Here is a 14,526-nt window from a genome sequence, read left to right on the forward strand (position 1 = left end):
CTATGATCTCGACGTCGGCGTCTACCTTTGCGATCTCCGTTCCCTCCACTTCAAAGTTTCTCCCCGTGCCATTAATATCCCTTCGCTTCTGTCCGCAGAACTGAACTTTTCTCTCAACCTACCGCGGGACGTTCTACAAAGTGCGAGTCACGAGTAATCAAAGACTGTCTCTTAATAATTACGTTCGGAAAAGTTCATCTATGTTGCGCATGCTCTACGTCCCCTCGCCCATCAATTCGATTGCCAGTCTGCGTGGAGTTGCCATTAAGATTGCAACCGACGCAAACGTGACTGCTACAATTATGGACGAGTTGAGTAGTCAGAACGTGCAGAATGAAGAACATTTCTTGGATTTCCATTACGCCGCGCAGGTCAGCCTCTGGTTGCTAAAGCCGATGGGCGCTTGGCCATTGCAACAACAGCCTACCATACTGGAGATTATCGTGTACATCTTCTCGATCGCCATTACCACGTTCCTGCAGCTGTTCATGATCATTCCCTGGTTTCTCAGCATAATTACCGCAAACTGGAGCTTCTACGACATTATCAGGACCGCGTGTCCGCTAATATTCGTGAATACCATTTTTCTGAGGTACCTACTGTTGCTGTTCCATCGTGACGCGATCAGGTCGTGCATCAATTGCGTCGCCGAGGACTGGCGTAACGTGGTGATAGCTGAACACCGTGAGATTATGCTGACGAACGCCAAATCGGGACGCTTCTTTGGTATGGTTTCAGTAGCGTTCATGTTCAGCAGCGGCCTACCTTACTGCGTCATGCCTCTACTCCTGCCGTCCCCTGTTAACGAAGACAACGTGACGATCAAAGTGTTCCCCAATCCCTGCGAGCTGATCTTTGTGGACGTCCAGGTCAATTCAATGTACGATGTCGAGTTCTTTTATTCGAAGATCGAAAATCGCGAGCGTTATATTTTGTCTTACAATTTTGCTTTATAATTTTATAGTCTAAATTTTCCCCTGTTAAACAATTGCTAGGAAATTAAAAAGAACCTTTTAGGATTATACGGTTTAATGTCCTTAATGCTATTAGTATTCGGGAAATATTGCTGGTGCTATGATCAAGGGATATTATTAACTTGAACAGAACGTAATGTAATTAGCATGCAATTCTAATTTTGACAATTTAATGGTCCAATTGTTGCGTGCAGGTCAGTCCGTTTTACGAGGTGGCGTACACATTGGACGTTTTTGCATGTTGCGTTTTTTATACCATATTCTGCGGAATTTGTAGTTTAACGGCCAAATTCGTTATGCACGCATGCGGCCAATGTGAGATTTTGATGGATTTTTTCGAGAAACTGGTTGACGGGGATGATAAAAATGAAAGTACCATCAATCAGAGGATCAGTAACGTGGTAACACACCATCTCCGAATACTCAAGTAAGCGAGTCAATCGGTGTAGCAAATTGGATTATCTAGCCGACTCAACATCATTTGTTGAATCTCTCCATTCACGATTATGAATTAAATTTCAGATTCGTCTCCGATGTAGATAAGGTGCTGAATGAGATATGTTTAGCGGAATTTCTAAACTCTTCGTGCAATATATGTTTACTCGGGTATTACGTTATTGTGGTAATTTTCATTAATTTTTTTAGCATAGTTTGATAGTTTAGAATTGCGATATATTCATATTTAATATATAAAAGCGACGATTTTTATTATAGATATACACACTCTACATAATCTATTGATTGCATTTTTCTCTAACTTCTTATTACATGCAGGATTTAAGGAATCATGAACCAATGATACAGATTTTCGTCTATTTTGTCGCCTGTGTGTCAATCACGTTTAACATATATATATTCTGTTACATCGGCGAGCAACTTGTAGATCGAGCCCAGAAAATAGGAACTACATGTTATATGATCGAATGGTACCAGTTGCCAAACGATAAAGCGCGCAGCATGATATTTCCGATTATCATGTCGAGTTATCCGATTGAGCTTACTGCCGGGAAAATGCTGAAGATGACCATGAGCAGTTTTTCGAACGTAAGTACCATCAATCCTATCAATCATATCATATCAATTTACAATAAATTTATTCAGCACACACCTCAAGACATTGTTGAATTATTAAATATTAAAACTTAAAACATATATACACACATTTCAGATCTTAAAAATATCGATGACGTACTTTAATTTACTCCGTGAGGTCTCCTCGCGAGATGTGTAAATATGCAATGTTCTCGACATAATTCGAGTTAATTAAGAAAAATAGCGTAAGACATCGGGAAGATGATTGTTATTTTTAGAAAATAATCGCATATGCGAGCGATTTGTTGGATAAAACATACGATGTATAGTTCCTCTGAAGTACACGTAAGATCGAGTAATAACGCGATGCACAAAGTTATGTAAAAACTTTCACGTGCAGCATGTTGTAGAGTTTTTCGAGAGAAAATATCAGAAAAAAGACAAGAGAAAAATCACGTGTATTGTCAGTAACTTCATTCGATTATCCTCAGACGAAAGTTTCCGCTGGTCATTCCGCAGTCATTGGCCAGCCATCCCTTGCTCACCCCTTCCTGATTTATTCCTAGCGCAGCTGTTGCTTCCCCTACAAACCGCACTGAGCGCATTATAAAATGCAAATTGCGAAGTCATCGAAATCGCAACTTTTACCCGCGTCCATTCGTGGTCGGCGAAGTTCGTTGCGCATGCTTCGCGGTGGAAATTCGCATTCCTTATACAGTGCACAGTGAAGATCGAGCCGACGACGGCGTCACATCGGCAGGCAGATGATGGTTGATCGGAAACGGAGAAGTGCGTCCGCCACCGACGTGACAAAGGAGAACGAGCAACACGTCTCAGACTTTCGTTATGCCGTCCAGATCAGCGTCTATCTGCTGAAGCCGATCGGTGCTTGGCCGTTGGACGACGATGAAGCCACCTCATGGCTCAAGATCGCCGTGCACAAAGTGTCCACACTGATCGCCACGTTCCTCATGTTATTCACCATCGTGCCGTGGATCGTGCAGATTATCAAAGAGAAGTGGAGCGTCATCCAGATGTTACGCACGATCTGTCCGTTGTTATTCACGTTAACGGTATTTGCGAGATATATTCTACTAATGTTGCATCAGAATCAGCTCAAGTCCTGCATGGACCGCGTGGCCGACGACTGGCGGTACACGATCATTGCCGAGGATCGTGAGACCATGCTGGCGAACGCCAGGATGGGCCGCACGTTCGGCATCGTATCCGTAGTCTTCATGTTCAGCAGTGGCGCGCTCTTCTTTTCGCTACCTTTGGTCTTGCCGAGCCTGATCAACGAGGATAATGTTACCGTAAGACTGCATCCGTCACCCTGTGAGCTCCTTGTATTTGATTCCAAGGTAAAATGTTCCATTTGATTCTATAGAATGGATTGTGCAATGTTGCTCCTCATCTTTATCTTTCAGTCTTTATTGGTGCTTCTCGATTTCTTTATAAATCATGTTCGGTTAAACAACGTTTTCTTATATATTATTACTATCAAATTTAATATTAATATTTAATGTTATATTTGATATTGATATTGATATTGATATTATATCAAGATTATATTTTATTTTATTTAATCTTATGCTTATATATGCTTATATATATATATGTATATTTAATTATGCTTACATAATATTTGTATCATCTTCTTGTAGATTACTCCCGTGTATGAGATCGTGTACCTGTTACAAACCCTGTCCGGTTGCACCATCTACAGTGCATTCTGCGGCATTTGCAGTCTGATGGCGAATTTCGTCGTGCACGTGTGCGGCCAGTGCGACGTGTTGACGTTGATCTTCGACGAGACCGTGGACGGCGGCGAGCATAATCGCGGTCCCATCGAGGGCCGAATTGCTACCGCAGTTACTCGACATTTGCGTATGCTGAGGTAAATCGATCGAGCACCACCAGAGTAACCCATTGCTGCAACAATTGCGCTTAATGGTGATTTTCATCGTAATCGCTTAATTTCGGCGACGTTCCAGATCCTCACGAACACGTTCTCCGATTTTTTAGATTGGTCTCTGATGTAAGTGGCTTGTTTACCGAGATATGCCTCGTGGAATTCATACAGGCCTCGTGTAACATATGTCTAATCGGCTACTACATCATAACCGTACGTTGGATAGCTTTTAGGAATCTGCATTAGAAAATCTCGAGCGGATCTTAATCTTACGCAGCGATCTTTTTCTTACGGGACTGTCGACTTCATAAACGAAACGCCGCGACGTCTCGCGTTTTCGCGGCGATTTCGTGTGTTAATTTTTTTCCCGAATTTCAGGACTTGAATAATAACGAATCGTTCGTACAGATCTCCATGTATGTCTTAGCACTCGCGTCGATTGTCTTCAACGTGTTCATGTTCTGCTATATTGGTGATCTGCTCGCCGAGCGCTGCCAGAAGTTGGGTACCACCTGCTACACGGTCGAGTGGTACCGGATGCCACCCAGAAAAGCGGTCGAGATGATCATGCCGATCACGATATCTCGATACCCCGCGACGCTCACAGCTGGAAAGATGATGACGATGACCCTGACTACGTTCTCTGACGTGAGTAATATCGCTTCATGCTCTGTGTTAAATATAATTCAGATTGCTTGACGCTTTATCGTAAGAGTTCCCAGTTTTGTACAGATTGTGTTAATTACTTAGAGATTGATGTTAGTCACTGTTAAGCACTGCGCTAATGTCCGCAGAGTTTGTGCGAGTTCTTGTAAATTGTCCAAATAAAACAAAGGAAAAGATGAAAACTTGAGATTCCTGATCTTTGAAAGCGAGATATTCTTACCGTAGATTTTAAAGACGTCAATGGCGTATTTCAATCTGCTGCGTGAGTTCTCCATACGGGATGCTACGAGAACGTAAGATACGTGGCGTTGTCAACAATTGTTCTAAAAACAGTTTTAGGATATCTTTAGTAAAGAATAGCTTTAATTAGTTCGACTAATGCACGTGTTAGTACAGCACTTATGATGGAAAATTCTCTTCAAAATGTGACTACTGTCTACTAAAATAAAATTCAAAAATATAAGGATATAAAAAATGTTCTCTAAATCTCAAAATATTGCATTACCGATGAGAGCGGTTTTGCTGATAAAAAAAAAGAGAAACGATGAGCACACACTTCACTTGCTAATAAAATCCAATGCTACAATGGCTGCATTCAGCAGATTCAACAGTCGGACAACGTTACTAGATTTTCCGCTGAATCCCTCATCCAATTAGCATATATTTTTAAATCTAAAGGAATACACCAATTAGATGCAAGAGCTCACTGAGCGCTCAGTGAAAGTTGAGTCTGCTGAATACAGCCAATATGTTATCCGACGAAGTCACGAAGGTACAAAGCGGAGGGTCTTTCATCCCCTTGAAAAGTAAATGCTACCCTTGCAATTCGAGTTACAAAGTCAAAGTTTCCATGCGTACACAAGTTGCATCGCGTGCGAGAGACCAACCGTAAAACTTTCCTCGATGTCTACCTTCCCTCTCATATACATGGTTCTTTAATTTTTAAGATGTGCAAGCGCGCGCAGACTCGCTCAAGTTTTACATCGTACCAGATTGCTAGTCACGAGTCAAGTTTGCGACTGGCAAAAGCGTCACGCACACACACACACACTTTTTATCCATCAAAAAATTCTCTTTTAATGTTATTAGAAAAAAAGATATCGCTCTAGTTTTGAATCGTAGAGAATTTATCATTCGACTATACGATTCAAAATGATTCCCAATGAACATCACGAGGCGGATGTCAAGTACGTGGTCGAGCAAAGCCACGTTGTGCTTCGCGTGCTCGGCATCTGGCCGTCAGATAGACAGCCGAATACGATCGAGAGGATCGCGAACATCTTCCTCGTGATCGTCTGCTACTTTTTCCTTCACTGTGACATGGTTCCTGGTGTGCTCTATTACATGTTCGTCGACGATGACGTGCGTGAGAAGGCGAAGATGATGCCGCCGATCATGTACTCGGTCATGGCGATCGCGAAGTACGGCAATTTGATCATCCACGAGCGCGACATCCGAAGCTGCCTGCGGCACATTAAGGAGGATTGGGCGGTGATGATCGTGGATGATGCGCGAGAGGTGATGATGATCAAAGCCACCACTGGGAGACGATTGTTCATCCTGTGTTGCACGTTCATGTATTGCGCCGGGATCTCGTATAACACGATCGTACCACTGTCGAGGGGGAGCGTCATCACCGATGAGAACGTCACGATCAGACCACTATCTTGTCCGGGCTATTATGTTTTCTTCGATCCACAGAACAGTCCTGCCTACGAAATCGTGTTTCTCCTGCAGTGTCTATGCGGCGTGGTTATGTACACGATCACGGTGACAATTTGCGGCTTAGCCGCGCTCTTCGTGATGCACGCCGGTGCACAGATGGAGATCCTGATGCGATTAATAGAGAGTCTCGTCGACGACTGCAAATTTGAGCAGAAAAATATCGACACGAAGTTGGCGATCATAGTCGAGCATCAAATAAGGATACGAAAGTAAGTCCTTTACTTTGTCATGTCACGTTTGTAGTTTGTAGTTTGTAGTTTGTAGTTTGTAGTAAGACTGAAGATAATAAGCTTCTGTATATATAAATTATATGTCTATTCATATATATAATTTTTTAATTATAATTTATAATATTAAAAGCTACTGCTTTTGTGATTAATAACTTCCCAGCAAACACAAAATATAACTGTTATATAACACAGAAGTAACACGCAATGTAACAACTGTTATATGTTATTAATGTTAAAGTTACATAATTTTCTTTGTAACTGCAATATAACTGTGTTATAAAACTGTTATATTGCTCTGTTATATATTGGTTATAATAATATAACAGTAATATAACTTAAATATGCGATGTTATATAACTAATATTTGCATATTATGTCTATGTTATATACTATTTTTAACATACAGATGTCGAGTCGTCCGTTAGATGGCTTCCGTTTCTCGTATGCAAAATATGATACAAAATATATATAAGAACGGTGATCACGGCACGATACAACTTGTATTATAAGTTCATTTCTACAATGAAGTGGTACATTTTTGAACGAATAATAAATAAGAGCAAAGTACTAACTTCTGCATAACGTTTAGGAAAATAAATTAAACACAAACCTGTAGTTGTAGAAAGAGGAAGAAAGAATAATTATATTCCATTTATATAACATTTAAGTAACATTTTGGTAACACGTTATATTACTGTTATATTACTGCAATTTCGTATGAGTGGGAAATTACAACTAACATATACATTACATGTAACAAACATGTTATATTGCGTGTTACATTCTGTTATATTATGGCAATATCACTGTTATATGACTGTGTTTGCTGGGTTATTTATGCTCTCGGAAGATTACGTATTTCTATGTTCTTTAAGTAACGATATTAAATAATGTGACATTATTTTCTCATTTCTCGCAATCGAGAAAACGTTTCATAATTGCATTTTAGTTTTTTACGTCTGGTGGAGAATACTTTATGCTATAGCAGCTTTGTCGAAATAGTGGGTTGTACTACGATCATATGTCTTGTGGGGTATTGTATAATAGTGGTATGAAAAGCGATAAAAATAAATGTCGAAGGGTATCTACTTCACGATACCCTTCGCAAATGCACACTTCCAAGTCGCGGGTATAAATTAATTTTATTCTCAGGAGTGGGAAGATCGAAACGTGACCGCCCTGTGCTCATATGTAACATCTCTTATCTCCGTCATTATCAATATTTTTATTTTATGTTTTATTGGAGAATACATAACGATTCAGGTAATAATATCGCAAGTAATCTCTACAGATTTCCTAAATCTAAAAAATTCTATATCACGTATATTTTTGTAATTCTTATTTGAAACATTTCTTTGTTGTTTTCATTAATTTTTCAATAGAATGTAGACTACTTTTTACGTACAAAATGTTCATAATTATGCACGACAGGCGGATGAAGTGAGCTTAACTCTTTGTACGCTCAATTGGTATCGTCTTCCAATAAGTACGGTGCGCAACATGGTATTAATAACAGCTGCTTCAAGCGTTCCACCACAAATTACCGCTGGCAAATTCATCGACCTGTCTTTCAGAACATTTGGCGATGTAAATGTCATTTACTCATAAGTGGATTTTTCCAAAATGTGATTCTCCAATGATGAATAATTGTGCAAAAATTAAGAAATAATATTCTAGGTAATTAAATCTGCTGTAATATATCTTAACATGCTTCGACAATTTACTGAATAAATAACAAAAGGAGGTTTCGATCAGTGACGAAGTTCTCCTTAAGATAATGTATATATAATATATTTATTATTGATGTGTTGATAGCAATAAATGATTAAATACTTAAAAAGTAAGTATAACACATCATTAATTATACTAAATATATCAATTTATAATAAATTAATTTCACTTGTAGAAATTAATTTAGATATTAGATATAAAAATACTGAAATTTGTAAATGAACCATACATGAGACATTGAAAGATACTCATAGATCACGAATTACAAGGTCCAAAACCGCGTCGCAGTCGCACGCCGCTATCATGAATAAACTTTTCTCTTGAATGTTAACCGCTTCATAGTTCTTCATGTCCTTTTCGCTTGCGAGATAATCCCGACGATCCCCTACATGGCCATGGTGTAGAGCAAAATTCTGCAAAGAAAACTAGCGCGATTTATTGTGATATTTACGGTAATCATAATAGCCAAGTACGGTCAACTGTTGTTCAGCAAGGATCGGGTGAGAAGATGTTTCATGCATAGATGTAATGCCATGTAAGGATAAATATTCTTGTTGAACTTATAGGATTTGGAAAAAGTAGAAAGATATATTCATATTTCATCAAAAATACGGATAATTGAATAGTTTAATTGAATAGTCCTAGTAAGTTTATACAATATATATCAATATAAATATTTGAAATGCAAGTGCAATGTACATATACATGTGTTCCTGATTTAATTTTTAAATTAAAAAATTCTTTTATAAATAATTATATGATTTTCTTATGAAATATCAATCATAAAAAAATAACATTCTTTTACTTTTTACTTCAGAATATAAAACATTGTTGAGTGTGAAAATTCACCTTACATTTAAATCTCCAAATTTTTGATATGGCATTCCATCGATCACAAAACATTCTTCATTAGCCATATTGTGAGACTATTTAAATAAAACACAAACTTGGATAAAAATATTGCAACAATCACACGCAATGAAATACATTTCTCTCCATAATGTAACCGTATGATACGTAGTTCCTTTTTGTCATGGATATTTTTACCGAGTCTGTGTTTCACTCCCTCTGTCATCAGTCCCTCTGACCCCAGTAGCAAAACTTTTTCCCCTTGCAGTATGAAAAAATCAAGTAGATCTGCAAGCAACTCTTTCGAAAGTTTGCGTTGCGTGCAATGCGTTCGCAATCTGTTCGAATCATTTGTTCGACGTGACTTTTCAATCTTCTTTTCTCTTCTTCGTACGCAAGCGCATGCGGGTTGCGAATCGCGTTGGAAGAAGAGCATTGTTCGCGATCAGTAGCAAACAGACCAGCGTCATTCCATAGTGGGTTACACTTCACGTCGTACATCACTTCGTAATATCATGCTTACGGATTTGAGACGTAGATCGTAGAATCCACGTGTCAGGATGTTCGCCAACAGATATTACGAGCACGACATCAAGTACACGTTCGAGATGAACCGTTTTCTGCTTCGTATGTTGGGCATGTGGCCAGTCGCATCAACAAAATTCCCCCTTTTTGGTACTGTAACTACGATCGTGCTGGTCACCATATGCTTCGCTCTCCTTCTGTTCGAATTAGTGCCGAGCATGCTCTACATATTCATGGTGCTAAAAGATACTCGTCGCAGGATAAACGTCATAGGCAATCCATTATTCACGACGGTGGCGATCATCAAGTACGGCTTCGTGGTGCTCTACAAGAACCAAGTGAAGGACTGCCTGATGGCGGTTGATAAGGATTGGCGAAACGTCGTCGAGTCGAACGATCGCACCTCGATGATCAACAATGTGAAGATTAGCAGACGCTTACTCGCAATGTGCGCTATCTTCGTGTACCTAACTGGCGTAGGCTGGCGAATAATCATACCACTATCGAAAGGGAAGATCGTCACTGCTGAGAACGTCACGATCAGAGTTCTGCCATGCCTCGCCTACTTTGTCGTCTTTGACGTGCAGCGCAGCCCCGCTTACGAGATCATATTCGTCGTGCAGTTCTTCTCGGGATTCATGAAGTACACGATTACTGTGGCGATCTTCGGCTTCGTAACGCTCTGCGGGATGCACATCTGCGCGCAGCTGAACATACTGGCGACCCTGATGAACAACTTCGTGAATGAACATCATCTTGGAAGCACACACAAGAAACTAGTCGTCATCGTGAAACATCAGGTCAAAACTTTACAGTAAGCGCCTCTTTGCATACGTATGATATTATTTATCCAACTTTTGTTATTTGTTTAACTGGAGTCTCATGTGTAATAATGTTTCGTATAAGACGAAAAGTGTGCGATAAATTACCTGAAATTTAGTTAATGTTTACTATTAAAAAATTGCGCTAACGTTATTCCGTTTTGCGATTTAGGTTCTTAGAATTGGTGCAGAGTACCACCCAGTATCCAAGTTTAATAGAAATCTTGTCATCTACCCTATTGATATGCATTGTAGGATACTATATTCTCTTGGTACGTGAAGATGTTTTTGTATAACAATGAGTTTCATAGGATTTTGAACGAATTTATAGCACGATATCATAAAAATCACGATCCAATTTTCAGTACTGGGGAACCCAGAATACTGCAATTCTTTTCACATACAGCATTGCAATGTTGACGTTCTGCTTCAATATTTTTATTTTTTGTTATATGGGAGAGCAAGTCATCGAGCAGGTATGAGATTTACCTCATTTTACGTCATTTCGTTATTACAATACATTGCAGAAGACAGTAATTATAAAGTATTTGTCAAGTAACAAAATGGAACATGTGCAGTTGTTTCTCCGTGCATTTTTTATTGCATTTCTAATACGAGTTTTATTTAACACGAATTTATTAACAAAACAAGGGAGAGAAAATAGCGTTAACACTATGCACATTGGAATGGTACCGTCTTCCGAATGCACAAGCGCGAGCACTAATTTTGATCATGGCCATGTCGAATTCTCCAGTAAAGTTACAAGGTGGAAAATTCATTGATCTTTCTCTCAGAACATTTGGTACTGTAAGTGAATAGCTGTCTTGTAAAAACACGATATAATAGACACAATTATTAGAGTTAAACGTAAAATTTCTATCAGAAGGAAAAATAGCTGACACAAGCATATTTATTTTTAGGTAATTAAGATGGCTCTGACGTATTTAAATCTTCTTCGAACATCACAATTTTAATAACTTTAAATATTAAAAACTAGTCGTAAACACATAGCCATAGCACCGATAAATATTTCAAACCTTAAAATAAAATAGTAATCTATAATAATAGTAATAAAAGAAAGAAAGAAACACGTAATGCCTGCATGTGAATAACGAGAGATATTCCATTCCTTATAAATAATTGCTCAAAATAAAAACTTGTATTATATATGATCAAGAGACCTCGTGTCAAATGAATGCGCGAAATGCGCCCCCCGGCAAGACACCCATAGCTTATAGTATTTATATACGCAAAGCAATTAATTGAGCGTCAATTATGATCTCAGTAATGCTGAACAGATCAAGTTATCAAGTCCAAGTTATTAAGTTTATCAAGTTCGTAGTAGGTTTAATCGATAGCTGAGCATTTTTCTTATAATGAAATTATGTTTATTTTTGCTCTATGGAGATATTATAACGCAAAGTCTAAAATACGAAAATTACACATTCAGAACAAAAATCTGAAATCTTTTTTGTTCTGATCGATGAAGCTTATAATCTAAGTCACACATCGCATCAATAACATCGTCTTTTATTGTATTCATAATATTTAAAATACAAATACTTATCGATATATATTCGCATGTGACTTATGTCCTCGTTATATCGTTACATTTAATCTCACTAGCTGACGAACAGTATTTATGTCTCTTACAACATGAGAGATAGAATTTTCTGAAAGATTGTTCACGTTCAACCTTGCTGAGAGTTGCTTCGACTTCTCAGTATTCATGTATATTTTTCCATTTCTCAGAAATGAACTCTCGCACTAAAGTCCAAGTTTGAAACGATATGTAATATGCACGGCAATCATCTCAAAGTTACTTCTTCCTATTTTATCCCTACCTTGATGTGGGATGTCAACGTTCAGACACGTACACGCACCGCGATTTTTGCATGCGTCTAACGGTCGACTTCAACCCTCCGTCTGTCACAAACAGTAGCGATCGAGCTTGCAACGTGTAAGCACGCGAAACATTATCGGTACGGAAAATACCTTTGTCGACAAAGCTTGCAACAAAGCATTCTTTTATATAATAATATAATAATTATAATTAATATTTATTTTTTTAACGTCATCATAACATCAAAGTATTTAATATCCATATGCTTAAATCCCTTTTCTTGCAAAATTACCCTTCACTCATGATCGAGAAGCGCATTTTGGCAGCCAATAACCCGAACGAAAAGTACGAACAGGATGTGCAGTACGCTACCAAGCAAACTAGCGTTCTACTGCGAATAATCGGCATTTGATCTATGCACGAGGGCCATCTGACCACTCCTGAAATGATCTGTAAGACTCTTCTGATTGTCATCTGCTGCATCATGATCTGTTTCAACATAGTACTCTATACATTCTACTGCATCTTCAACACAGAGAACGATCCGCGCGCAAAACTGAAATTAACCGCACCCATAATCTACTGCATGACCGCATTCGCCAAATACGTGACCTTCATTATACATGAGGGCGATATCAAGACTTGTCTGAAACATGTGACGAACGATTGGAAATTTCTGGCGAATGTGCCGAACGCGAGGGACGCCATGATAGTCAACGCAAAGACAGCGAGGAAACTGTTCACCGTATGCTGCACCATTCTGTACTTCACCAGTCTCCTTTATCATCTGACGCCATTGATCGAAGGGAACATCGACATTGACGAGAATGCTACGATCAAGCTGCTAATCAATTCGAGTCAGCTCAGCATTTTGGACCAGCGACGCAATCACGCTTTCGAAATTGTGTTTTTGCTGCAGTTCTTCGGCGGTTTCATCATATGTACCTTAACAATCGCGTTATACGGACTCAATGCGTTGCTCGTGATGCATACGTGTGCGCAGATGACGATTCTGATGACACTGATAAAAATGCTTAGTGGCGAGGAGGCGTGTAAAGGAAGAAACGTGGACGAGCGACTGGCGATCGTGGTGGAACATCAGACGCGGACGCGCAGGTGAGACACTAAACTACTGGATGCTTCGTTTAGTAGTAATCTCGGCTCTTCTGCCGGCTTTCGGATTAACAACGATGTTACTTTCAGTTTTCTATCTCTGGTAGAAAAAACGTTGCAGCATGGCAGCTTATTTGATGTCCTTGGTTGCACGATGCTGATATGTTTAGTTGGATATTGTATTCTGATTGTAAGCAGTTTCATTATATAAGTTTTTTTTATTGTTATACGAATGATAAAATTTATGATAATAAGAGAGAAAGAGAGAGAGAGAATACGTTGCGAGAAAATGATCGCTGAGTAAATGCCAAATCGCAGGAGTGGCAAGACGGAAATATCGCGAATACGTGCACTTTTCTCTTTGCCCTAATTTCTAATCTGGTTAACATTTTCGTTCTATGCTATATTGGCGAGCATATCACAGCTGTAGTAAGTTATACGTGTATTAACGTATTATTATAATTATCTGATGCTATTACGATTAATATCTTTTAGCTTCTGTTTATATAATATTTTTTAGCTTCCGTTTAGATAATAATCTGGTATATCAATCTTATTAATACGCGATATAGAGATCAAATCTTGAGTAAATGAAAACGATGTTATAAAATTTTATTGCCACAGGCAGACCAAGTGGCTTGGACAACAAATATGTTGGAATGGTATCGTCTTCCAACGAATAAAACACGTAACATCGTGTTAATAATAATTACATCGCATATTCCATTAAAGATTACAGCGGGAAAACTTGTTGTTTTATCTTTCAGAACGTTTGGCAATGTAAGATACATGAAGTGAAACACAACTGATTTCAAGCTTTATAATATTGTTTCTATTAGAGAAACCAGATGTAATAATACCTAACTGAAATTATAGGTGGTCAAATCAGCCGTTGCATATCTCAACATACTTCGCACCGTCGTCGAGTGACATTATTAAGACAGGAACACAGTTATTAATTATTCAGGTATTATATTTCTATAGATTAAAATAAATATAACTGAATACATAATGTATTATACATATATAGTGCCGAATGAATTATACAAAAAGTGTTCTGTGTAAAATGATTAATCATAAATAGTACCTGTACTTATAGTCGGTA

General features: G+C 38.5%; 4 protein-coding genes across 4 annotated transcripts; all 4 read left to right on the top strand.

The window, feature by feature from the left end:
• The first annotated feature begins 316 nt into the window (after nt 1-316).
• On the top strand, nt 317-2,453 carry LOC105284296 (odorant receptor 13a). Its single transcript, XM_020033238.2, has 5 exons — nt 317-869; nt 1,169-1,401; nt 1,497-1,596; nt 1,749-2,018; nt 2,143-2,453. The coding sequence occupies exons 1-5, from the start codon at nt 396-398 to the stop codon at nt 2,203-2,205; spliced, it is 1,140 nt and encodes a 379-aa protein (XP_019888797.2). The 5' UTR covers nt 317-395; the 3' UTR covers nt 2,206-2,453.
• A 285-nt stretch (nt 2,454-2,738) lies between these two features.
• On the top strand, nt 2,739-5,059 carry LOC105284297 (odorant receptor 24a). Its single transcript, XM_011347691.2, has 5 exons — nt 2,739-3,367; nt 3,671-3,903; nt 4,032-4,131; nt 4,297-4,566; nt 4,810-5,059. Exons 1-5 carry the CDS (start codon nt 2,771-2,773, stop codon nt 4,879-4,881), a joined length of 1,272 nt encoding a protein of 423 aa, XP_011345993.2. The 5' UTR covers nt 2,739-2,770; the 3' UTR covers nt 4,882-5,059.
• Nucleotides 5,060-5,127: 68 nt separating this feature from the next.
• Nucleotides 5,128-11,636, top strand: LOC105284291. The gene is made up of 10 exons (XM_011347683.3): nt 5,128-6,518; nt 7,489-7,588; nt 7,692-7,802; nt 7,971-8,126; nt 8,217-8,267; nt 9,665-10,458; nt 10,638-10,737; nt 10,831-10,941; nt 11,117-11,272; nt 11,386-11,636. Exons 1-10 carry the CDS (start codon nt 5,737-5,739, stop codon nt 11,437-11,439), a joined length of 2,415 nt encoding a protein of 804 aa, XP_011345985.2. The 5' UTR covers nt 5,128-5,736; the 3' UTR covers nt 11,440-11,636.
• Nucleotides 11,637-12,131: 495 nt separating this feature from the next.
• On the top strand, nt 12,132-14,517 carry LOC105284298. The gene is made up of 3 exons (XM_020033231.2): nt 12,132-13,424; nt 13,512-13,626; nt 14,016-14,517. Exons 1-3 carry the CDS (start codon nt 12,724-12,726, stop codon nt 14,217-14,219), a joined length of 1,020 nt encoding a protein of 339 aa, XP_019888790.2. The 5' UTR covers nt 12,132-12,723; the 3' UTR covers nt 14,220-14,517.
• The last annotated feature ends 9 nt before the right edge of the window (nt 14,518-14,526 follow it).

The sequence above is a fragment of the Ooceraea biroi genome, chromosome 12, assembly GCF_003672135.1.
Source record: "Ooceraea biroi isolate clonal line C1 chromosome 12, Obir_v5.4, whole genome shotgun sequence".
Lineage (NCBI taxonomy): Eukaryota > Metazoa > Arthropoda > Insecta > Hymenoptera > Formicidae > Ooceraea > Ooceraea biroi.

Coding starts and splice junctions, on each gene's coding strand:
- LOC105284297 (XM_011347691.2), top strand. CDS start 2,771: ATGATGGTTGATCGGAAACGGAGAAGTGCGTCCGCCACCGACGTGACA. Junction 3,904..4,031: donor CGACATTTGCGTATGCTGAG/GTAAATCGATCG, acceptor CCGATTTTTTAG/ATTGGTCTCTGATGTAAGTG. Junction 4,567..4,809: donor CCCTGACTACGTTCTCTGAC/GTGAGTAATATC, acceptor TTCTTACCGTAG/ATTTTAAAGACGTCAATGGC.
- LOC105284291 (XM_011347683.3), top strand. CDS start 5,737: ATGATTCCCAATGAACATCACGAGGCGGATGTCAAGTACGTGGTCGAG. Junction 7,803..7,970: donor GAGAATACATAACGATTCAG/GTAATAATATCG, acceptor TATGCACGACAG/GCGGATGAAGTGAGCTTAAC. Junction 10,942..11,116: donor GAGAGCAAGTCATCGAGCAG/GTATGAGATTTA, acceptor TAACAAAACAAG/GGAGAGAAAATAGCGTTAAC.
- LOC105284298 (XM_020033231.2), top strand. CDS start 12,724: ATGCACGAGGGCCATCTGACCACTCCTGAAATGATCTGTAAGACTCTT. Junction 13,425..13,511: donor CATCAGACGCGGACGCGCAG/GTGAGACACTAA, acceptor TGTTACTTTCAG/TTTTCTATCTCTGGTAGAAA. Junction 13,627..14,015: donor TGATTGTAAGCAGTTTCATT/ATATAAGTTTTT, acceptor TTGAGTAAATGA/AAACGATGTTATAAAATTTT.
- LOC105284296 (XM_020033238.2), top strand. CDS start 396: ATGGGCGCTTGGCCATTGCAACAACAGCCTACCATACTGGAGATTATC. Junction 870..1,168: donor TGATCTTTGTGGACGTCCAG/GTCAATTCAATG, acceptor TGTTGCGTGCAG/GTCAGTCCGTTTTACGAGGT. Junction 2,019..2,142: donor CCATGAGCAGTTTTTCGAAC/GTAAGTACCATC, acceptor CACACATTTCAG/ATCTTAAAAATATCGATGAC.